The sequence below is a fragment of the Lolium rigidum genome, chromosome 3 (assembly GCF_022539505.1).
Source record: "Lolium rigidum isolate FL_2022 chromosome 3, APGP_CSIRO_Lrig_0.1, whole genome shotgun sequence".
Classification (NCBI taxonomy): domain Eukaryota; kingdom Viridiplantae; phylum Streptophyta; class Magnoliopsida; order Poales; family Poaceae; genus Lolium; species Lolium rigidum.
The window spans coordinates 101,078,797-101,102,986 of record NC_061510.1 but is presented as its reverse complement, the minus strand read 5'-3'; the positions used below and the strand labels follow the sequence as shown (position 1 = coordinate 101,102,986).

The following is a 24,190-nucleotide window of genomic DNA, read 5'->3' as shown; positions in this document are numbered from 1 at the left end:
CCACACCTGAGATAGGCGTGAGGGCGGCTAGATATGCAAGGGTTGCACTACGTAAGCATGCTTAAACGAAGAACAATGCTAACCCTAACACATCTAATGATAACTACGTTGCTCGCCATCAAAAACGCTTCGATACGAGCAACGCATGGAACAACGTGGGGCTTGTGCTTGCCTAGATCGCAAGATGCGATCTAGGCGACATGTCGCTACCCGATAGAAACCCTCGAGACGAAGGAGTTGGCGATGCGCCGAGATTGGTTTGTTTTGGGGTTGAACGTGAGTTGTTTATTCCATAAACCCTAGGTACATATTTATAGTCCAGGGGACTTTCTAAACCGTGCACGAGTAAGATTCTATCTCTAAACTAAAATACGATCTAATATGTTACAGATACACGGGCCATTAAGCCCAACTTGGTATAAAAGGCCGATCTACGTATTCCTCCATATATATATATCTTCAGACCATCTTGATCGCGGCCCACCTCTGACTTGGTCAAATTCTGGTGATAACAGACGTATCAAGGGGTAAAAGAGTATTTTGATTGTGAAGGAACAGAACAGACGCCACAGTGCATGCGCCAGGAAAAGCGGAGGACGTGTGTCCCCCACTTGCACGACGTGTCAAATTGATGAGGATTCTGGGCCCGCAAGACAGAGAGAGCAGTACTCGCGTCTTCCCGATACAGTGGTCGTGGCTATCGTCAGTAATGATGTCACCTTGACTAAAGGGAAAATCTCGGCTGTGAAGACTAAAGAAATTGGCGGTAGGAAAAAATTATTGATTATTTTGAGAGCCTTTGATCAAATACAAGTTTTTGCCCAAATGCTCGGGGGCTACTTTGGAAAAAAGAAAAATTCGAGTATGACAAAATAGAAATTGCGAGAGTCTATGATCAAACGCAAGCATTTGTTCATAGCCTCGGGGGCTACTCCCATCGGGAGCGCTGGTCGCGCACCCGATAGATGTGAAAAGCTCGAGAAAGAATGACAATATAGCGACATAAGGCGTGGAGCCTACAACCAAGCACAAGTCCTTGGCTGTAGCCTCGGGGGCTACTCCCATCGGGAACGCTGTTCGCGTGCCCGATGAAATTATAAAAAGAAGTGAGCATATTTCGAGTTATGCAAATAACTCTACATATACTCCCATCGGGAAGGCAAGATAAGTCATCCGTGACTCAATAAAATGTGCTATTCCAACAGCCGAAAAAGCACTAGACAATATATTCTCAGAGCGCCAAAGCTGCGAACAATCTCTGAATGCCGCAAAACTTTGCGAAGGTAAGACCCCAGATCCGTTCTGAGCGGCGTGGCACCGTCTCTGACGTCGGTTTGCTACTTTTTTCCGTATCAACAGATACGAAGAAAAATCCTAACGGACGCGTTAGGTACCCGATAAAATATGACCGGGACTCGACGGAATGGTAAGACCTTAAGCGGCACTCGTCGAGTTAACACCGATATCCCGAGATCATGTCCAGGGACGTGATCTTGAAGTAGATTTTTGCGGATTGCCACTAGAGCAGTTAACTAGTACCTGATCCGTCAGATGAACTAGCCCCAACTATCATTATCCCTGTACAATATAGAATTGCATATCCAAAGATATATGATAAGCTTGGCAGAATTATTGAATGTTTGTAAAATTGGAGTTTTTCCCTGATTCTTCGATTCAAGCAAAATCTCGGGGGCTACTGACATAGGCATCTCCAATGGGCCTGCCAAAGATGGTACCCGGGGTTTATTGAAGGCCCACGACTCGAAGAATATAAAGTTCGGAAGCCCAAGATAGTGTTAAGGAAAGCTAGAGTTGTATTAGGAAATATAGACTTGTAATCTTGTGGGACGGGTTGGAAACCCTCCCGGACTCTGTAACTTGTGTATTGTGAATCCCTCGGCTCCACCTCCTATATAAGGGGGAGTCGAGGGACAAAGAGAGGATCGATTCATTGTTCTACGCAATCCTAGTTTTTACGTCGTCGAGTACTTTTCGGCTGAAACCTTCGAGATCTACTTTCCCTCTACTTCCGACTAAAACCCTAGTCTACAATCTGTAGGCATTTATAAGTTAATCCCTTGTCATATGGTGATGTGTATCTTCGAGCACCCAACAAAGAAGATACAAAGAGATTGATGGAGATGAATGAAAAAAGGGGATGGCCGGGGATGCTTGGTAGTCTTGATTGCATGCATTGGACATGGAAAAATTGTCCAAAGGCATGGCAATGCATGTATTGTGGTAAAAGTCGTGATGCAACCATTGTGCTTGAGGCCGTGGCATCGGAGGACACATGGATTTGGCATGCATTTTTTGGTTTGCCGGGCACACTCAATGATATCAATGTGCTCAATAGGTCTCCTTTGTTTGCAAGATTAGTTTCAGGGGATGCTCCTACTTGCAACTACAAGGTCATGAACAATGAGTACTCAATGGGATACTATCTCACCGATGGCATTTATCCCGAGTGGGCAACTCTTGTGAAGTCCATCAAAGAGAAAAATGGGGTGCCATTAACCATAAAAGAGGCTCTTTTCACCAAGGCACAAGAGGCAGCCCGCAAGGATATTGAGAGAGCTTTCGGTGTTTTGCAAGCAAGGTTTGCCATAGTTCGAGGTCCAGCTCGTTTTTGGGACAAAAAAACCTTGGTGAACATCATGAAATGTTGTGTGATTCTACACAACATGATCCTCGACGATGAGAGAGGCTTAAACCTGCCTTGTTTCTATGACAATGTTGGTACCCGTGTGCAACCGGAAAGAAACAGTTCTCGCGTACAAGCTTTTCTTGAAGCACATCGTCAGATTGAGAATGAAAAGACTTATGCCCAGCTCCGGGATGATCTAGTAGAGCACCACTGGCAGTTGGATGGCTGGCGGCAAGGCCAATGATCTACCATTGTTTTACTTTTTCTATGTCCTATTTGATTCGAAATATTATTGTCATTTGCAAAAACATTGTTGTAATAACTTGAATGATTTTATTATGTGTTTGAAACTACTATTCGGTGTTGTAATAATAATTAGAATGATTATTGTTTCTTTCAAACTGTTGTTGAGATGATGAAATTTGTGATATGTCATATGACAGTTTCAAGGGTTGGGGTTGCCCCACTTTTTCAACCCTCAAACGTGTCAAAAAATGCCCATTCTCAACCCTTAAAACGGTTTGAGGGTTTGAGGGCTCTACTAGTGATGCTCCTAACTTGTAAAATTTGTTTATAACCATATTTTTGTGATAGTTTTTTAACCACTCCAATGTGAGGGAAAAATTGTGAGAAAATCTGAAACATAATTTGCTAACCAATTTTTTATTAAAAAATGCTGACCAAAGTTGAATAAAATGCACACCATTTTATTCAACTTTTTTTAGGGGAAGACCGTGCACAGCCGTTTCCTGCAAAATGCCTAAAAACGAGAAGCCCACAAGCCCGTTTAGGCTCTGGGCCACCGGCCAGACCCTCACGCCGGCCACGTCTCTAACACCGTCATCCCTTTCTCCCACCTTCCGCTGCGGCTCTTCTCCGCTGCCGCTTACAGATTGCAGCCGAATGGCGCCGGCGACGCGGCCATCCAACGGTAGGTAGTTCGTCACTCTACTGGACGCCCTTGCAGGCCTCTTCACCTGCTACCATGGCTTCCCAATCCCCACTCATTTCGCTGATCCTTGTCGCAGCCACACTTCTGGCGCGACTCGGGGATGGAACGGCCAGGTTCGAGCTCCTCGAAGGCCCCGCGCCTGCTCCCGCGTCGCCTGTTTGGCCCCAGCTCCACTGCTTCGCCAGGATTGGCCCCTCCCTGTATGTGCGCTCCTTCTCTGTCTCCATCTATTTCTCTTGTCTGAATCGATCGAAGCGCGAGCGGAGTTGAGTTATGATAACTGGTTCGCGGTCCAGGAGGGGCGGGTGGTCGGCGGCGCTGAACAAGGTGGAGCATTACGGGGTCCAGAGAGTCACGGGCGACGGCCGGTGCATGTTTCGGGCGTTGGTAAGTCGCCGGAACTTTGCTCCTTTGGCATCGTGCACGTTGGAAACGATTGGAATAAGTTTCTGTTCCAAACCTGGTTTGGTTCTTTGTAGGCTAAAGGAATGGCAAAGACCAGGGGTATTCCACTGACCCCAAGGGATGAGGTCCAAGATGCAGGTAGTCTGAAATTATGCCTTTTGTTCATGGATAAATCTTACTTGCTCCCTTTATGTAGCCTTGAGTAGTCAGTTTTTTGCAGTCAGTCCGGAGATAGTCTATGATATGCGCAGTTCCTGTAGGGCTTTGATTTGCACTTTGGTACATAACAATAATGTTCATTACTTCTCTAAAAAACAACATCTATTAGTTTGGGGAAAATTTCTCCTTGGATGCTGCTGTAGATCTTTGTTCCCTGATTGAAAAGTAACTCCATGTTTACACCAAATAGATTTAAATTACAGTCATATTATGAACAAACACAAAGTATAACATCCAGTGAGTTTCCAAAAAAAAGTATAATATCCAATGAAAAGCAGTATCATTGTCAGCAAAAACATATGGCAGAAATTATTACTCCCTCCGTTCCTAAATATAGGGTGTATTGTTTTTGGCACGAAAATTAAAGAACGCACATGTAGGAAAAGTTACACCAGTTTTGGGCGAGATTACCCTTGACTAATTGGCATGGGGAAATAGAGGAGTTTGCATGAGATAAGGAAACGTAATCAAATCCCTAAAAATATTGTACATACACCTTATATTTTGAAAAAAATCTCAAAAACTACACACCTTATATCAAGGAACGGATGGACTATTTATTTGCATGAGTAGTTTGGGAGCATCCATGTTGTTGGTACTTGGTCAAGAGCTTCAAATGCAATTTGCCACATGTTAAGATCCATGAGCTTGTCTCCAGCTCTCATCTTTGTCTGAAGAAGATCAATCTATTTATGCATCATGAAGACAACCACATTAGTCTTAGTAAAGAACATGTCATTGAACCAAGAACTAGTTCCAACCTCCAAGATAGAACTAAACCTGCTAGACCTGGATACTCTTTTAGTCGATTATGTGGAATTTTTGGACTAAAACATGGCCACAGACCACAATCCGTAAACCAGACATTTTTTGATGCGTAAAGAAGAGCTGCACATTCTTTCAGTCGGCAAACATACTTTGAAATTTACACTGCCAATTCCTACAGCTTCCTCTTTGTAAATTTATCTTTATAATTTGTTAGGAAATAGACCTAAAGTGAACTCCAGTGCAGGTACAGTTCTTAGACTACATTTTTCAGTTTATACATTTCTGGACAGGAATGAGTGAAAAAGAGCTAGACAGTCTTTCAGTCATAGAATATACTTCAAAATCTACACCGCACGTTCCCTGTGATTAGTCGATTACCCTATCACTAAAACTTTCATTGTTAGTTCAAAACTAATCCCTGTAGCTATCAACCACATACCCAGCTTTGTGTGTTAGAAACAAAAGCTCCAATGAAAAAATAGAACATCCATTAAAAAGCAGTATCATTGACAATATAAACATATCAGAAAAGTTATGATTTATTATTATGAGATTTGAGGAGTACACTGTCAAATGCGCCTTGCTTGCTGGATAGACCTGCAAATTAATTTAGGTGTAATTATTAGACTAAAAGATAACCAGCCACTGCAATCTGGACTGACATTATGGCCAGGGGAAAATTTCTCCTTGGATGCTGCTGTAGATCTTTGTTCCCTGATTGAAAAGTAACGTTACCTACAACTTCCCATTTCTAAATTGATCTTTAACATTTATGAAGAAATTGACCCAGCCTGAAAATTTAAAATAAAAGATATTTGTGGCCAGGATGTTGAAGAAGAGTTGTACAGTCATTTGGTCATAGAACATACCTTATAGTTTACATTGCACGTTCTCTAGAACCAAGCCTTGCTAAAACTGTCATTTGTAAGTTTCTAACACTATAACCCCTTCAGCGATCAGCCACATAATAGATTTGTGTATTTTTAGTAACTTTACGCCCCGATAAACCTGAGAACACCCATCTCGCGCCCTTAGTGTATTATTGCACACTAAGTTTACCTGTTCTTCATTGAAAGACAGCTCATTGTTGAAATTCGTTTTTTTAATGAAACTTACCTTTAATTTCCTAGATGATTTACGGCTGGCAGTGAAAGAAGTTATATGTGACAACCAAACTGAGCGTCAAAAGTATGAAGAGGCAGTTATAGCCATTACAGTGGATGAGTCATTGAAACGGTTAGAGTTCCTACAGCTTCTGATTTTCTTTGATGTCATGAACTTAGAGATGCTAATGGTTACACCTGGTTTTGTAGGTACTGCCAAAGGATCAGACGGCCTGATTTCTGGGGTGGGGAGTCAGAACTGTTGGTATGCCTTTAATGGTTCTAAATGTTAACGTGCATAATTGATACAAGCATCAGTCATTCATCAAATTAGATGTAGAAAACATTTGTGTCGAGGCATATCAATCATGTCATGTCTTAGTACAGTTCATGCATCATTCTTCTTTTTAGTGTGATAAAGTCAATAGATATACATTGAACTTGTGGAAGCTCTATCTAAGTAGGCTACCATTTTCAGAGAGTATATTGCTTTTTTCTATATTGTTGCTTAAATTGATATATCCGCATATGGCTCATTCACAGCAATTTTTATCTGGCATCTACTCTTTTCAGGTTTTGTCTAGACTGTGTCGGCAACCAATTATTATTTACATTCCAGAGCGTGAGGTAAATTTATCTAGTTGGTAATAGACCTAAATATGCAGTGAATAGATGTGGACAGGAAAACTTCATCTGCTCATATAAATACGGCTCTGACTTAGCAAAAGTAGAGTTTCATAACAAATCTTAGGAATGTCTGTTCTAGTTTTCTTGAATTTATTGTTAGACAGAAAAAACTAAGCAACAAATTTTGGAAGTATAGTAATATTTAGGACACATCGTCAATATGGTTCGTTGCATTGTGGCGTGATAAAAGTTGATGAAATGAGACCACACACAAGTGGGGACTAATAATACTTGGCCAATATTGCCTAGTACATTAAAAAACTGAAGCCATCTTGGAAATGTGTTATCAGCCTAAGCTTTCCTCTGTAAGTATGTTAAAAGTGCAAATTGCAAATTGCATTTGGGATTTCTGTTTCTTTGATCCCATCCTCCAATCTGAGTATTCTATATTATGGACATTTGTTGGAGTTGTGGGGAAGATATAGTTAGTTAATAATAGAAAATGGAAGCACATCTGCAAAGTGAAAACTACTGAACTGTTTGAAAGATAGGCGAGTACTTTTCTCTTGCATTTTCGGTGCTTAAATCCAAGTTGTCTTCTAGTTTTGAACTACTGTGTGGATTTATTGAACGGGTATCTTTGTTTCACTATAAGCTAGCTACCATGTTTTCATGGATGTGCTTTGATAGGCTCGTATGTTCTGCTTCTGACCATGTTCCTCACTTCATCTTCTGAATTAAATCTGCCGTTTTTTGTGTAACAGTACCGTGGACGGGGTAATGGTTTTATTCCCATTGCTGAATACGGGTTGGAATTCACCAAAGACTCGAAAGTGGGGAAGAAAAGGGTGCCAGTGAGACTATTATACAGTGGGACGAACCATTATGATCTGCTGATATAAAAAAGAATGGACACTTAACATATGTCCTGGCTCAGGTGTCAGAATATCAGCTGCAGTCACTACCATCTGCGCCACATGTATAAATTCATGTTTTTCTTCCCATGTTGCATTTCTTTGATCATGGGAAGCTCGTTGTCTGTCGTTTCGCCTACAGTTTTCGGTGATGCTATAACTGCTGCTGTATCGATCTGATTGAAATCGTACACACGGGCAAGCGAGTGCGTGCGGCTGGAGCTAGAATGAGCACTCACCTGCTGATGGTGTCGCGAGAGCTAACTCTCCCGTCGCCAATACTCCATTATGCTGGTGATAATGCATCTGGAGTAGTATAATTATGGAGTAGCATATAGTGAGGCCACTGCTGTTTGCCAGTGATTCGGTTGGCGTGGTGCAGTCGGAGTTGTTGATTGCATTTCCGGTTGGTGCCGGGCATGATAATGCTGTGTTCGTCGGACTCAGTGGTTGACGATGGGACATGCTTCAAACCCAATTATTATGCATAAAGTGCAGGTGTATGTACTGTATATCGTCTGGTTGACCGAACCCATATTATCCTTGAGCTGTATGATTGCGAATTTGCGATGCATATGTTGAGTACACATATAGTTGTGCTTGCTTGAGCCTCTGTATTTTTGCGGGCAAAGCAACCACATCCCGTAAATGCGGGCTGGAACCTGTAGTGTTGGTGATGGATGTTGGGCGGAGCTGCCGGCCGTCCCCGTCCCCGTGGAGGTTATTTGTGACGCGATTCTAGAGGAAGGCCAACGAACGCGGTGGACCCAATAGCTAGCAGTGATGTGCCAACGAACAAATGTCACTAAGCTTACGGACAATCAAGTCCTAGGCAAACGGACCTAATTTTAACAACCGGGACGGTAACAATGAAAATGGCTCCCTCCTATGCTCTTTGAGTTCCAGTATCGATAAGAGTTTGAGATCTTATTATTCTTATGTTATGGTATGAATATATCATACCAATTTCTTTTCCTGCTCCTGATAATTTTTTCCATTGAACATAAATCCAATTTTTCCTTTTTTATTCCTTAGAATTTTTTTTGTCTTTCCGGTGGTATCAATAGCCGCCATCAATAGAAAACTCACCATTTTTGGAGGTCCTACTTATTTCATTGACTTCGAAATAGTAGAATAATTCAGAATAGTGGTCAAAATCTTGGGAAAATCTAAGTTAATGATCAATAGGTGATCTCCTGGGATTTGGTTGGTTTTCGTGTTCGCTGGTGTGTTTTCGGATCAGTCTCTTCTAATCTACGATTGTCACAATTGGCGATGGTTGCTACTCTGGTGCGCTGGTCCTTTGGGCCTTAGCACGACGACTTTTCGTCTATCTACTACAACAAGCTTTGCCTAGCTCGGGTGATGGAGGGGCGAGGACGGTGGTGCACCTTCGGCTCGCGCTAGTGTCTGTAGTCCAATGATCTATTTATATTTTTTATTCATTTAAATATCTTTGTACTGCTATTGATGATTATTAAAAGATCGGTGGGATCGAAAAAAAAAATGCGCGCTGCTGGCCAGTGAATCATGCTTGAACCAGGCATTATGAAGAAGGTCGTATACGGGTAAATGATAGATTGATAGTGCCACTAACCGACTGGCATTGAAGATCAAGCATCAGGATCGGGGTGGGGAGAGCTGCAGCACAAATTCAAATGGTGACAGAACCCTTTGGAACTGTATCTGGAAGGCAAATGTCCCACCTAAAGTGCGTATCTTCGCTTGGAGACTAGCAAATGATTCCATGGCCACAAGAAACAACAAAGTTAAACGCAAGCTTGAGCTCACTAGCACATGCACCATCTATGGAGTTGCCTCTGAAGATGGACACCATGCTGTTATCAGATGCCCCAAGGCAATTGGTCTACGCCATGCAATGCGCGCCCATTGGAAGCTGCCAAGTGAGAGCTCCTTAACTCGGTCGGGGAAGGATTGGCTTCTGCTATTGCTGAACCAAGTTGACGAAAAGACTAAAGCTAGGATTCTCCTTCTTTTCTGGCGAGCGTGGCATTTGAGAAACAACATTGTCCACAATGATGGCAAGGAAACAATTGAGAACTCGGTCTCCTTCCTGCTGTCATACAACAATACTATTGAATCTATGGAAGGCTATCATGAGGGATTGGGTAAGGAACCTATGCTTCGCAACAACGTTTCTGGGGCGGGTGCGGGCAATCAGGAAAGACCTGGGAACTGGACTCCTCCACCTCAGGGATGGGTCAAGCTGAACACTGATGCTTCCTTCCTCTCTGCCGAGGGAGCTAGTGGTGCGGGTGCTGTGCTCAGGGACCACCATGGTAAAGTCTTGTTAGCGGCCTGCTCCCCCATACCCAGGTGCATCGATGCAATGGATGCTGAAGCTATGGCAGTGCTTTGGGGTATTAACCTATTGAGGGGACTTGGCCACTCTCGTGTAATCCTGGAAGCGGATAATGCTACTGTGGTTGCTGCCCTTCGGTCCAAGGAGTTGGACAGATCAAGAAGCTGGGCAACATACGATCAGATCAAGAGGTGGCTGGGTGATCTAGATGATTACTGTGTAACCCACAAAAGCAGAGATAGCAATAGGGTAGCCGATGCCCTAGCTAAGATGGCTAGAAGTGCTGGTAGCTGTTTATGGTTTGATATGCTGCCAGACAATATCTGGGACCTTGTAACACGAGATCTTGTACCAGTTGTTACAAGTATAATATAAGGCTGTCTTACACTCAAAAAAAAAAGATAGTGCCACTAACCATTTTGCTAAGCCAAGAGCTGGTCACCGTCGTACGTGCTGGCGCACTTGGCAGCACCCTCCTCGTCTTGGCCAACGGCCCGCCCGGCATTGTCCTCTTGCTGCAATAAAAGTATGGAGAAAAAGGAGCAGCAAAGAATTAATGCTTACGCAGTGCGCTGTTGCAATTGCATATATGCTCCCTCCAACTAACAAATGCCAATAATAAGGAAGACCGGAACAAAGCAGAAAGGTCCGATGAGGCAGCAGGGATAGAGCTGGCCGACGTGGGTCGCACTCCGCACTGCAGCCGCACGAAATAATATCTCCCTACTATCTAGTAATTTGTTCGAAACACACCATAGACAAATGCAAAATGTTTTAAATACGATACGCACATTTATTTCTATGAAACGCAAGCACACGTACCATGCGACTATGAGCAAATTTGAAAGACCGGGTCTAAAAAAGATTGACTAAGTCACCACGGGCACCTTGCCGTTGATATGAACACGCCTTCAATTTTAAAAAGTTATTTCGTCTTTATAAGACATTAAAGTGCCACACGATGGTTCTCAAACGTTTAATCCTTGGTGGGATATCGATACTTATATCACTGCCTTTATAACCATCCAACAACCACGGCTTAGTTTTCAATATCTCTCTATCTCCATGTTCCTACTCAAAATAATATAATACTACCTCTCTTAAAAAGATATCGCGATTGAGTTTGCTAAATTTTGATGTATCTAGAGACTCTTTAGTGTGTATAGATACATCCATATTTGTGTGAGTAATTTGTAATAGATCGTCAAAAAAATATCTCCCATTTCCCACGCTGATCACTGGGCCCCACTCATCGATGAAATTATGCGAATACTACGATAGTCGTCGTCGTTGCTTCACCGTTGCTTCTGCTGCAGCCGTAGCCGTGCTCTCGCGTGCTGCCAAAGTGCCAATGCAGCGGCGAGGTGTAAACCTCACCGCCAAGTGGTCCCTCCATTCCCCTGGTCCCGCATGCAGCGACACCGGCGGCCGTCTCGCCGGCAGCACGTCCGTGCGCGGAGCAGCACACTGACAGATGGGCCGCTGTAATAATAAATTCGTATTCGTTAATGAGCAGCAGCAGCTGCTGCCCCTTTCCCCTCCTTCGCTTCTTCTTTTTCTTTCCGCCGCGGCAACCGTGAGACGACTCACCCACCCGCCCCGCGCCGCCCGATCGAGAGCCATAATTCCATCCATTCATTGCTGCTGCTCCCTACGCATCGCGTATATAAGCGCGGCAACTGGGTGCTCGTGCTGCTGTTCGCCATCATCTCATCCTCGGGCAGGCAGGCGCGCAAGATCAGATCGGGGAGGAGGAGACGGCGACGGCGACCATGTTCAGCGGGACGCAGCAGAAGTGCAAGGTGTGCGCCAAGACGGTGTACCCCATGGACCAGCTCTCCACCGACGGCGCCGTCTTCCACCGCGCCTGCTTCAAGTGCCACCACTGCAAGTCCACCCTCTCGGTATGGATGCATGTCGCTCTCTCTTATCTTTGTTTCTATCTCTCCGCATCCGTGCCTCTAATTTTAGGCTGGCAGACGTTATTAGCAGGAGAATATGCTCGAGGCGGCTTAATTGTCGATAGATCTGTGGGATAATGTCATGTCTCTCTTGTAGCAGCAGTAGATCTGCGAATTGCTCTGCTGGACGGATCTGGTGCCTGAGTTTCCGGTCAGAATTACGTGTTCATTAGGAGATCGTAGTTTTGACCATTTCACAATTGGTGGAAAATTTTCCTGCCGATCTTCTTCTTGCTAGGAGGAATTGCGATGATTTTTAGCTAGGCAAAGGTGTGCCTCGATCTAACAGCCAATCTTGTTCGTTTTCTGATTCGACAGTTTAGCAGCTACTCCTCCTTCGAAGGAGTGCCATACTGCAAGCCCCATTTCGCGCAGCTGTTCAAGGAGACGGGGAGCTACAACAAGAGCTTCCAATCGCAGTCACGTACGCTTTCGTTCAGTACCAAACTGCCTTTTCTTGATCGAATTTGTTCTGATGAGAGTTTTTTTTTGGTTCCCTTTCAGCCGCAAAATCTGCAACCGAGAAGTTGACTCCCGAGCTGGTCTGTACCACTAGGCTGCCTGCATTTTTTTTGTCTGGTTTGTTTGCATCCCATATTATGCAAAGCTGCGGGTGCTGTTCAGCTAATTTTTATGCGAATTGTGCTGTTTCAGACTAGATCGCCAAGCAAAGCCGCCGGTATGTTTTCGGGAACACAGGACAAGTGTGCCACTTGTGGTAAAACGGCGTACCCTCTTGAGAAGGTAATGTCATAGAACTATTCTGGCATTTCTTACTTCGCAAAAGAACTAAAGCTACTTAAGTTTAAAACTATCGGTATATTGTTTTTGCGATTGAATCCAAGTGGTTATGTTACTTGTACCTCTGGACATAGTTGTGTTGACAGCCTTCACTTCACTCCAGATGATAATGACTTGTACCATTTAGGCACAAACTTTCATATAGTAATTGTCCTGGATCAACAATTTCCTTTTTAGCTATAACCTAAAGCCTCCAGAACGTTTAGCGCTCGGCGATGATAATTGTCTTGAATCAACAATTTCCTTTTTAGTTATACCCTAAAGCATCCAGAACGTGCAGCGCTTGTTGATGATAATTGTCTTGAATCCACAATTTCCTTTTCAATTATACCATAAAGCCTCCCGAACAGCCCTCGTTGATGACTCATACCCATCTGTTAAAATAAATCTTGCAGGTAACAGTTGAAGAGAAGTCCTACCACAAATCCTGCTTCAAGTGCTCTCATGGAGGGTGCGCCCTATCGCCGTCCAATTATGCAGCTTTGGAGGGAATCCTCTACTGCAAGCACCATTTCTCCCAGCTTTTCAAGGAGAAGGGCAGCTACAACCATCTGATCAAGTGCGCGACTGTCAAGCGCGCAGAGGCACAAACAGCACTGGACGCACAAGCAGCGCAGGCGGCGGCCGCTGATGCCTCCTCTTGATTCATGCCGTTATCTCCAAAGTGGATTTTGAGGGCGGAAATTTAGAGGCGTTGCCTTTTTTACTTGTGCACTGTTTGTATGTTGTGTTCTGGCTGTGGGGATACAGGACCTATCTATTTCGTATCCCCTTCTGTGCTAGCACGATCACATTGCTGAACAATGGAATTGGTGTCATTTCGGAAGAAGTAATTGAGATTGTTGTGTATCAGTTGTTGGGAGCTACTGAGCTCTTCTCTAGATCCGTTGTTTCTTTGCCTTGTCGAATCCCATTCTGCTGTGTGGTTTGATATTTGCTTGAGTAGTCCGCCATATTGGCTTGTTGGCAGGCCTTGCCACGTTGTCGCCTCGCCGAGCGAATGCTCCTCGCCGGGCTCAGGTTGAGGTCTCGGTCCCATCCGATGTGCCTGGTGTCGGTTGTTTCTGCTTTTGTTGGCTCTTTAGCCTCAGCGAATATGCAATCTGCTTTGGAGAAGCAAACCGAGTTACTTGAGGAGGTTGTCCACCCTCTTCACGAGGCTGTTGGCTCCTTGCATAGCTGGATGCTAGCGATTGGGGACTTTTTGGAGCGGACGGAAGCTGTATTAGGTAGGCTCTCTCATGGCGATCCTTTGATTCTGTCTGATGTTGGCCAAATTGGGTGCGAGCGGAGTGGGCTTTCATGGTTGTTTTTCTCCTCGTGCTAGCGCTAGCTCGGCGATCACGACTCCGATCATGCAGATCATGTATGTGCTCATGGAGTTATGTGGTGGTGTGCCTATGCATCCTTCTGTCAAGAAAGTGATGCCCGACTCGCATGAGTTCTCTGATGTGAATCCTCCGCCGTATCAAACACTTGGCTTTGAGAGGATCCACACTTGGTTGGCGGGTGTCCCCAATGTCATGTCTTTTACTACTCCCTGTTGGCTTTGAGAGTATGTGGTGTTGGAGTGTTACTGGGTGCGACCTGTTGTGAATATCTCTATTAGGCTTGGTTGTGAATGTGTATGGATGTGAATCTGTTGCTGTAGGTTTTCGTCAAATTTTTTTTTCTAAAAACTGGTCACTCTCTTCTTAATTAATACTAGATGAGGTGGGTAAAGCTTTTGCTTCCGTCTAAAAAAAAGTTGTAGTACCAAATTAAGATGGATCTTTTAAACCAAGGAACGAACAGACACTTGCAAATTGACGATTTCAGACATTTCAAACTCAAGATTGGTGTACAATTGTCTTGGGTATATTGTAAACAAGATGAAAAATAATTCTACTGCTATAAACCCCTTCTCAAACTCATGTATCATGTCCACGAACCACTACACCATACAGAAAGAAAAAACCATAGTTGATTATCACAAGTCCCAGGCCCCAGCAGTTCAACCACTACATCTACCACATCAACGGGGGGCTGGAAGGTACATGAAGGTGTTTCTCCAGTTCGTTAAGCTACCCTCTTTCCGTGCCTTTGCCGAGCCAGAAATAAACACAACTCTACAGAATCCCTGACACCGGATGAAATCTAGTAAGCCACAAATCAAGTCGCAGCTGTTCTCCAGTTCTCCCCTGCATACACAGCTTCAGTTCCAAGTTCTTCCTCTATTCTTAGCAGCTGCAAAGAGGATGTGCATAGCTGTCAGATATCATTCAAGACAAAGCAAGAAGCAAGACCAATGCTGTGGTCCATGTGTGCACCTACAGTACATAAAGGATTCAGCATAAACCTGATTGTATTTTGTGAGGCACTCTCCACGGCAGGGGGCACCAGCTTTAATCTGTCCAGCTGCTGCACCAACAGCCAGGTCGGCGATGAAAGAATCATCAGTGTCCCCAGACCTATGTGACACCATCACACTCCAATGAGCATCCTTTGCCTGCTTCACAACCTCTATGGCCTCGGTGACAGTGCCCACTTGATTTGCCTAAAGGGCACACACGTCAGCTATAAAAAACATAGGAACCCTCTGGGCAGAGGAACAAATAAAGAGAGCAGTGAAAAATCAAGGAGGCAACAAGTGGCTCTTGCAACGTTATGGCTTATGGTGTCTGCAACAAGTCCAATTACGAAATTCTCTTCCAGCGAAATCAACTAACAAATGGATTACTATTCTTATGACTTGCAGATTGATTATCATGGTAATGTCTGTAAATGCCTTTAGGTCTCAACTACGTCATGCAAAATAATAAGCATTCAAACCGAAGGAGTGGCATTCAGATAAGAAATCATACTGGGTATCGCACAAGTGATTGTAATTAGTCATAATGAAGTGTGCCTAGTTCCAGCTTTGAAAATGCACAATTCCAGAGTCTTTTCTATGTGGTATTCTTAGTCTCTGACTGTTCAAATAACTTGCTCAAAGCAACACTAATCATTTTAGAAAGATCAATAAACAAATTAATGATTCATAATTTACCTTGAGAGTAAGAGCATCGCAGGTATATTCATTCACCGCTCGCTTAATGCGCTCAGGATCTGACATCAACAAATCATCTCCTACAACCTGCACATGTATTATGGCATGAGCTCCTGAGTCCTGAAAAAAATAGAGCACAGAAGTACAAAAGAACAATATGCACCTGGCATAGCTCTAGGGTGGTAAACTTTTTCGAGTGTTCCCAGTCATCTTTGTCAAAGGGCTGTTCAATGGAGACAAGTGGGTATTCTAGTGTTGTAGAAAAAGAGAGGAAACATAAGGTTCATGAAATCAGCAAATTTATCACTCGAAAGATGTCAATCAAAAAACAAGTAATACCTGAACATAGCTGACTATACATCTCAATCATATCGTCTCCAGTTTTAAAATTCTGCCCTGATTTCTTTGCAGACTTAAACTCCAGGTCATATTTTTTTCCTACGAAGTGATGCATGAGCAAGCAGGGAAGTTAGCTAACTAACATAGAAGCCTACAATATACATCTATTGCTATTCAAGCTCACTGTTTCCATGTATCATGGTTGTGCAGTTCTATATGCAAGTACAACAAGTAAGGATATCAATGCAATAGATCGGTCCTGACTGGAAAAGAGGCAGTGCTGATCAAAATGGTATGATTTAACTTGGCTAGCACGATAAGTTTCAGGTGGCAGTGACAGCTGTAAAACAAGAAACCATGCAACAAAAAAGAAGTTCGAGGACACAGTAAGCATGAGCCACGAGTTTCTTTTGACACATCAACAATGTGCATTATCTGTGTGATACATGCTACTGCTTACATTTCTGTTGAGTATAGCCATGTAGATGCACAAGATGTTATTCATACGAGCATATAAATCATTGTGTTAGCTACTAAGGATAAATAGAAGATAGAAATTTCATTGTTTCATCCTTACCCACACAAAAATCAGTAGCAGAAACATCAATTGCTAATTTGATCCTTCCATTATATCCAGCTCTATCTATTGCCGCAATGACAAGATCCAGGCCTTCAGTTATACTGAACATGGATATTGAATCCATACGTAGATGCCGTTAGGGGAATATATGAGAGAAAGCACACAAGGAAAAGGTTAAATCAATTCCTTACTTGCCTGGAAATATTTGGAGCAAATCCACCATCATCACCGATGTTGCAACTGTCTGCACCATACTTCTCCCATATAATATCCTAACATATCATTCGTAAGAATATCGTTGATGAAAATAAGCAGACTCATCTGCCTAGTACTGTATATACAAAAAAAACTTTGGAACCGCTGGACAGCCCCTGTTTTAAGATTTCCAGTGCTTTGCCTTGGGAGCAATCTACTGGCATAAATTAGTGCCGGAACTCGGAAAAGAGCATTAGAAAGCTGGCATAGGACGTAAGGTTTCATACACGCGGAATGTTTCCTACACTGTTGGATGGTCAGGTAGCAGCTTGGTCCAAATATGGGACTGGACAACATGCATATACCAAAGAAAGTATGCATGGTATTATTACGTACAGATACCGTGAACCAGATTCTTAGAAATAGAGGGTACCTTCAGATGATGATATGTCTCTGAACCCATCTGCATTGCCTCTTCGAAGTTTTTTGCACCAACTGGAAGGATCATAATTTCCTACAGATAAGAAACTCTACTTGAAGGTACGACACAAAAAAAATACAGTATATTGACATGTCGATCTACATGGACTATCTTAATATGTGCTCATTAAAAAAATGAATTGCTAGGAAAAACCATGGGAGTAACAATCTCTAACTTTGCAAAGTTTTGGGGGTTGTACTTTTTTAGCGCCCGCAAAGCAAGTTTTGCTACACAAGGTAATTCTACATGTAAAGTTGAAATACCTGAATGGGAAGACTATTTCCAGCATGGGTTCCACCATTGATGACTGTAATTGCAGGGACGGGGAGCGTTGTAGCACTTTTACCAACAAGATCTGCTATATGCTTGTACAGCGGAACCTGCACAGAAAATAGGCAAACAATTATAAGAATTTGTGTTACAGCGACAAGCTCAATTTTTCCTCACACTCAGATAAGGAAGATAAGTGAGACCTCTTTCTCAGCAGCACCAGCTTTGCAGGCTGCAATTGACACGGCCAGCATAGCATTCGCTCCAACCTCAGTCTGCAGATCATAGTTATCATAGTAAATTAGTTATTGTCTCAGCAGGGCACATTACATGGTAAACTGGTATTCATTCAAACCATTGAAAATGATGCATCATTATTTCCAGCAGGGATTCATAAAATGGAGCAAGCCAGTGTCAAATATTGGCACCGTTTAGCAGAGTGTATAGTTGTTTGTAAAGGGAAAACACCTATGCACAGTCATTCATTCTATACTTAGCCAAATGGACCTTCGCAATGTACGAGCCGATTACCAACAGAGGATGAGAAGAGGAATGGATCAGGGGAGGTTTGGGCGATGTACCTTGTGGTGTGCCTTGTCCAAGTCCATGATGGCCTGGTCGATCTGCGCCTGCTGCTGCGGATCCATCCCCACGAGCGCCTCCGACACCTTTCCGTTGATCACCCGCACCGCGTCGGCGACCGCCTTGGCGAGGAGCCTCCGCTTCTCGGCGTCCCTCGTGGCGTCGACCGCGGCGCCCTCGGGGGCGCTCGCCGCGGCCGCGGACGCGCGGTGCACGGCCTTGTTGGTGTGCAGGTCGACCTCCACCGCGGGCGTGCCGCGGCTGTCCAGGATCTGCCTCGCGCGCACCTGCGTGATCACGGCCGGCGCCGCCCGCCGCATGTGGGTCGAGATGAAGAGCACCGGGTCAGCAGCCTTGGCGCGGACCGCCGCGTTCACGGCCTCCTCGATCTTGCGGGGGAGCAGGTGCTTCTCGAGGTACTCCTGCACCGACATGGCCGCCGTTGAGTCTGCTCCGCTCACCACGCTCTTCTTCTCCGCCGCCTCCTTCCACCCACGATTCTGGTCGGCTGTGCTAGGAATTGCGACGAGTTGCCGATTTTTTTTTTTGTCAAACAACTCCAGACATTGGCCTGAGCAGGCAGAGGAAGACCAATGCTGTGGGTTGAAGCATGAGTAGACTTCCGACCTGGGCCAATTTCAAGTTGGGCCGAGTGAACTCTTTTAATTTTCTTTTCAACTTGAGATCTTAATTTTCTATAAGTAAATTTCGAAATACCTCTAAAAATAGATTTAGAATTTTTTTCTGAATAAAATAGAAAAAAGAAGTTATAACTTGACATGTAAGTAAATTGGAAAAATTTGCTACTACCTCCGTCCCAAGGAATAAGGCGCACACGTATTCCAAGACGAACTTTGACCATAAAAATTGAGCAACAAAATCTTGGTTATATTATATGTAATTAGCATGATTGGATTCGTATTGAAAAGCACTTTCTAATGATGTTAATTTTATACAAACACTCGTTATATATTTGAAGTAATACTTAGTCAAACGAAAAGCACGTAAAACGAGGACGTCTTATTCCTTGAATCAGAGGTAGTACATGACACCGCTATTTTCTGGCGTTTGCTAAAATACACCGTCCGATTGATATCATTACAATTTTGTGGCACATTTGGTAGAACACACCACCTGAAATTTTTGCAAAAAAAACCAATGTTTACTTGTTATTGCTTTAGGGAACATATTTTAAAACCGAAAGTTGTGGCGGAGAGTGTGTAGCGGTACGGTAGGAGAACCTTTTATTTTGAGAGAACACAACACTTAATTGATCACATAATAATATCAATACAAAGTATTGATTGTTGGAGATATGCCCAAGAGGCAATAATAAAAGTGGTTATTATATATCTTTATGTTTATGATAAATGTTTATATACCATGCTATAATTGTATTAACCGAAACATTGATACATGTGTGATATGTAAACAACAAAGAGTCCCTAGTATGCATCTTAACTAGCTTGTTGATTAATAGATGATTAGTTTCATAATCATGAACATTGGATGTTATTAATAACAAGGTTATATCATTATATGAATGATGTAATGGACACACCCAATTAAGCGTAGCATAAGATCACGTCATTAAGTTATTTGCTATAAGCTTTCGATACATAGTTACCTAGTCCTTATGACCATGAGATCATGTAAATCACTTATATTGGAAATGTACTTTGATTACATCAAATGCCACTGCGTAAATGGGTGGTTATAAAGGTGGGATTAAGTATCCGGAAAGTATGAGTTGAGGCATATGGATCAACAGTGGGATTTGTCCATCCCGATGACAGATAGATATACTCTGGGCCCTCTCGGTGGAATGTCATCTAAATGTCTTGCAAGCATATGAATAAGTTCATAAGAGACCACATACCACGGTACGAGTAAACAGTACTTGTCAGAAGACGAGGTTGAACAAGGTATAGAGTGATACCGATGATCAAACCTCGGACAAGTAAAATATCGCGTGACAAAGGGAATTGGTATCGTATGTGAATGGTTCATTCGATCACTAAGTCATCGTTGAATATGTGGGAGCCATTATGGATCTCCAGATCCCGCTATTGGTTATTGGTCGAAGAGAGTTCTCACCCATGTCCACATAGTTCGCGAACCGTAGGGTGACACACTTAAGGTTTGATGTTGTAATAGTAGAACTTGAATATGGAATGGAGTTCGAAGTAATTGTTCGAAGTCTTGGATGGGATCCCGGACATCACGAGGAGTTCCGGAATGGTCCGGAGAATAAGATTCATATATATGAAGTCATATTCCAAGTTTGGAAATGATCCGGTGCATTTATGGAAGGTTCTAGAAGGTTCTAGAAAAGTCCGGAAGAAATCACTAAGGAAGGAGGAGTCCCGGAGGGACTCCACCTCCCCATGGCCGGCCAACCCTAAGAGGGGGGAGTCCAAGGTGGACTCCACCAAGGGGGCCGGCCACCACCCCTCATGGAAGGGTGGGAATCCCACTTGGGTGGGAGTCCCACCTTGGGTAGGTGAAGGTTTTGGGTTGGGGTCTTATTCGAAGACTTGTAGTCCAACACTTGGGGGTTCCACCTATATAATGAGGGGCCAAGGGGAGGGGGCCGAGCACCACAAGCCCTCAAGGAGGCCGCACCCCATAGTGGTCGGCCACCCCTCTCCCAAACCCTAGCCGCCCCCTCTCTCCTCCACATCTCCCGCACGCTTAGCGAAGCTCCGCTGGAGTTCTCCATCGCCACCGCCACCACGCCGTCGTGCTGCCGGATTCAAGGAGGAGCTACTACTTCCGCTGCCCGCTGGAACGGGGAGAAGGACATCGTCTTCATCAACTCCGAACGTGTGACCGAGTACGGAGGTGCTGCCCGATTGTGGCACCGTGATCAAGATCTTCTACGCGCTTTTGCAAGCGGCAAGTGATCGTCTACCGCAGCAACAAGAGCCTCATCTTGTAGGCTTTGGAAATCTTCAAGGGTGAGTCTCGATCATCTCCTCGTTGCTCCCGTCTTCTAGATTGCATCTTGGCTTGGATTGCGTTCACGCGGTAGGAATATTTTTGTTTTCTATGCAACGAATCCCTACAGTGGTATGCATAGATGGTTGCACGAGTAGAACACAATGGTTTTGTGGGCGTTGATGCTTATGTTGTCTTTAGTTTGAGTACTTTGCATCTTTGTGGCATAGTGGGATGAAGCGGCTCGGGCTAACTTTACATGACCGCGTTCATGAGATTTGCTCCACGCTCGACATGCAACTTGTATTGCATAAGTGGCTTTGCGGGTGTCTGTCTCTCCTACTATAGTGAAGATTCAATTTAGTCTTCTATTGACAACACTAATATCACCGTTGTGGTTCATGTTCGTAGGTAGATTAGATCTTACTCGAAACCCTAAACCACGTAAAATATGCAAACCAAATTAGAGACGTCTAACTTGTTTTTGCAGGGTTTGGTGATGTGATATGGCCATAATGTGATGATGAATATGTATGAGATGATCATTATTGTATTGTGGCAACCGGCAGGAGCCTTATGGTTGTCTTTAAATTTCATGTTGAGTAGTATTTCAAAGAAGTTGTAATAGTTGCTACATGGGAGAACAATCATGAAGACGGCGCCATTGACCTTGACGCTACGCCGACGATGATGGAGATCATGCCCGTTGATGATGGAGATCATGTCCGTGCTTTGGAGATAAAGATCAAAGGCGTAAAGACAAAAGGGCCATATCATATCACATATGAACTGCATGTGATGTTAATCCTTTTATGCATCTTATTTTGCTTAGATCGCGACGGTAGCATTATAAGATGATCCCTCTCACTAAAATATCAAGATAATAAAGTGTTCATCCTTAGTAGCACCGTTGCCAAGACTTGTCGTTTCGAAGCATCTCGTGATGATCGGGTGTGATAGAATCAACAAGTGCATACAACGGGTGCAAGCCGGCTTTGCACATGCGGATACTAAGGTGGCCTTGACGAGCCTAGCATGTACAGACATGGTCTCGGAACACGTGATACCGAAAGGTAGAGCATGAATCATATGATTGATATCATGAACACTTTGAGTGTTCGCCATTGAAATTACACCTTGTCTCGTGATGATCGGACTTAAGTGTGGTGGATTTGGTTCGTGCGATCACTAAGACAATGCGAGGGATATTGTTTTGAGTGGGAGTTCACCTAGATTTTTTACTTATGTTGAATTAAAATTTGAACTCAATTTGTCATAAACATTAGTCTAAACTATTGCAAATATATGTTGTAGATATGGCGTCCTCAATCAATTTTAACCAGTTCCTAGAGAAAGAAAAACTTAAGAGCAACGGTAGCAACTTTACCGACTGGTTCCGTCATGTGAGGATCTTCCTCGCTGGTGGAAATCCGCAATATGTGCTTGATGCACCGTAGGTGACCCTCCTGCAGAAACTGAAACCGATGAAGTAAAGAATGTTTACGAGACTCGGAAAACTCGGTACTCTCAAGTTCAGTGTGCCATCCTATGCAGTCCGGAAGCCGATCTTCAAAAACGTTTTGAGCACCACGATCCTCATGAGTTGGTCAATGAGCTGAAAGCTATCTTTGAAACTCATGCGGCCGTGGAATGCTATGAAGCATCGAAACACTTCTTCAGCTGCATGATGGAAGAAGGCAGCTCCATTAGTGAGCACATGCTCGCCATGACCGGGCATGCGAAGAAACTCAGTGATCTGGGAATAGTGATTCCTAACAGACTGGGGATTAATCGTGTCCTTCAATCACTGCCACCTAGTTACAAGAACTTTGTGATGAACTACAATATGTAAAACATGAACAAAGAGTTACCTAAACTCTTCGCCATGCTGAAATCTGCTGAGATTGAGATCAAGAAAGAGCACCAAGTGTTGATGGTCAACAAGACCACCAGTTTCAAGAAACAGGGCAAGTCTAAGGGAAAATTCAAGAAGAGTGGCAAGAAAGCTGCCACGCCTCCCGTGAAACCTAAGACCGGCCCTAAGCCCGATGCTGAGTGCTATTACTCGCAAGGAGAAGGGACACTGGAAGCGTAATTGCTCCAAGTATTTGGCGGATCCGAAGAGCGGCCTTGTCAAGAAGAAGAAAGAAGGTATATCTGATATACATGTTATAGATGTTTATCTTACTGGTTCTCGTGCTAGTACCTGGGTATTTGATACTGGTTCGGTTGCTCATATTTCTAACTCGAAACAGGAACTAAAGAATAAACGAAGACTACTAAAGGATGAAGTGACGATGCGCGTTGGAAATGGATCCAAAGTCGATGTGATCGCTGTCGGGACACTTTCTCTACATCTACCTTCGGGATTAGTTTTAAGCCTCAATAATTGTTATTTTGTACCCGCGTTGAGCATGAACATTATATCTGAATCTTGTTTAATGCAAGACGGTTATTCATTCAAGTCTGAGAATAATGGTTGTTCTATTTTTATGAATAATATCTTTTATGGTTGAGCACCTGAAAAGAATGGCTTATTTCTGTTAGATCTCGATAGTAGTGATACACATATACATAACATTGATGCTAAGCGAATTAAATTAAATGATATTTCTACTTATATGTGGCACTGTCGTCTTGGTCATATTGGAGTGAAACGCATGAAGAAACTCCATACCGATGGATTACTTGAATCGCTTGACTTTGAGTCACTTGATAGATGCGAAGCATGTCTAATGGGAAAAATGACTAAGACTCCATTCTCTGGTATTATGGAGCGAGCTACTGACTTGTTGGAAATCATACATATCGATGTGTGCGGACCAATGAGTGTAGCATCGCGCGGTGGTTATCGTTATGTTCTAACCTTCACAGATGATCTGAGTAGATATGGGTATATCTATTTCATGAAACATAAATCCGAAACTTTCGAGAAGTTTAAGGAATTCCAAAGTGAAGTAGAAAATCAACGTAACAAGAAGATTAAATTTCTACGATCCGATCGCGGAGGTGAATATCCGAGTTATGAGTTTGGCATGCATTTAAAGAAATGCGG

General features: G+C 43.6%; 3 protein-coding genes across 4 annotated transcripts; 2 read left to right on the top strand and 1 right to left on the bottom strand.

The window, feature by feature from the left end:
* Positions 1 to 3,488: 3,488 nt before the first annotated feature.
* LOC124697886 (OVARIAN TUMOR DOMAIN-containing deubiquitinating enzyme 3-like) lies at positions 3,489 to 7,812 on the top strand. 2 transcript variants are annotated; one of them, XM_047230418.1, is made up of 8 exons: positions 3,489 to 3,578; positions 3,676 to 3,799; positions 3,896 to 3,986; positions 4,079 to 4,142; positions 6,122 to 6,227; positions 6,305 to 6,359; positions 6,668 to 6,721; positions 7,486 to 7,812. In XM_047230418.1, the coding sequence occupies exons 1-8, from the start codon at positions 3,551 to 3,553 to the stop codon at positions 7,621 to 7,623; spliced, it is 660 nt and encodes a 219-aa protein (XP_047086374.1). In that variant the 5' UTR covers positions 3,489 to 3,550; the 3' UTR covers positions 7,624 to 7,812. The 2 variants fall into 2 exon arrangements, with proteins under 2 accessions (XP_047086374.1, XP_047086373.1); XM_047230417.1 differs by lacking the exon at positions 3,489 to 3,578 and having other exon boundaries at positions 3,609 to 3,799.
* A 3,693-nt stretch (positions 7,813 to 11,505) lies between these two features.
* On the top strand, positions 11,506 to 13,572 carry LOC124702043 (LIM domain-containing protein WLIM2a-like). Its single transcript, XM_047234140.1, has 5 exons — positions 11,506 to 11,862; positions 12,238 to 12,343; positions 12,424 to 12,461; positions 12,574 to 12,663; positions 13,116 to 13,572. The coding sequence occupies exons 1-5, from the start codon at positions 11,731 to 11,733 to the stop codon at positions 13,362 to 13,364; spliced, it is 615 nt and encodes a 204-aa protein (XP_047090096.1). The 5' UTR covers positions 11,506 to 11,730; the 3' UTR covers positions 13,365 to 13,572.
* A 941-nt stretch (positions 13,573 to 14,513) lies between these two features.
* On the bottom strand, positions 14,514 to 18,754 carry LOC124702042 (cytosolic enolase 3-like). The gene is made up of 11 exons (XM_047234139.1): positions 18,195 to 18,754; positions 17,817 to 17,888; positions 17,607 to 17,723; positions 17,296 to 17,376; positions 16,863 to 16,939; positions 16,665 to 16,768; positions 16,088 to 16,186; positions 15,912 to 15,997; positions 15,749 to 15,835; positions 15,059 to 15,256; positions 14,514 to 14,946 (listed from the first exon to the last, which is right to left on the bottom strand). The coding sequence occupies exons 1-11, from the start codon at positions 18,627 to 18,629 to the stop codon at positions 14,872 to 14,874; spliced, it is 1,431 nt and encodes a 476-aa protein (XP_047090095.1). The 5' UTR covers positions 18,630 to 18,754; the 3' UTR covers positions 14,514 to 14,871.
* Positions 18,755 to 24,190: the final 5,436 nt, after the last annotated feature.

What these genes read in the sequence shown, in the direction of transcription:
- LOC124697886 (XM_047230417.1), top strand. Translation starts at nt 3,633, where the DNA reads ATGGCTTCCCAATCCCCACTCATTTCGCTGATCCTTGTCGCAGCCACA. An exon ending in GCCAGGATTGGCCCCTCCCT is followed by an intron (nt 3,800 to 3,895) that starts GTATGTGCGCTC and finishes TTCGCGGTCCAG; the next exon opens with GAGGGGCGGGTGGTCGGCGG. An exon ending in GTGGATGAGTCATTGAAACG is followed by an intron (nt 6,228 to 6,304) that starts GTTAGAGTTCCT and finishes CTGGTTTTGTAG; the next exon opens with GTACTGCCAAAGGATCAGAC.
- LOC124702043 (XM_047234140.1), top strand. Translation starts at nt 11,731, where the DNA reads ATGTTCAGCGGGACGCAGCAGAAGTGCAAGGTGTGCGCCAAGACGGTG. An exon ending in GAGCTTCCAATCGCAGTCAC is followed by an intron (nt 12,344 to 12,423) that starts GTACGCTTTCGT and finishes GTTCCCTTTCAG; the next exon opens with CCGCAAAATCTGCAACCGAG. An exon ending in CGGCGTACCCTCTTGAGAAG is followed by an intron (nt 12,664 to 13,115) that starts GTAATGTCATAG and finishes TAAATCTTGCAG; the next exon opens with GTAACAGTTGAAGAGAAGTC.
- LOC124702042 (XM_047234139.1), bottom strand. Translation starts at nt 18,629, where the DNA reads ATGTCGGTGCAGGAGTACCTCGAGAAGCACCTGCTCCCCCGCAAGATC. An exon ending in CTGGTGCTGCTGAGAAAGAG is followed by an intron (nt 17,724 to 17,816) that starts GTCTCACTTATC and finishes TTTTCTGTGCAG; the next exon opens with GTTCCGCTGTACAAGCATAT. An exon ending in CCACCCTAGAGCTATGCCAG is followed by an intron (nt 15,836 to 15,911) that starts GTGCATATTGTT and finishes ATACATGTGCAG; the next exon opens with GTTGTAGGAGATGATTTGTT.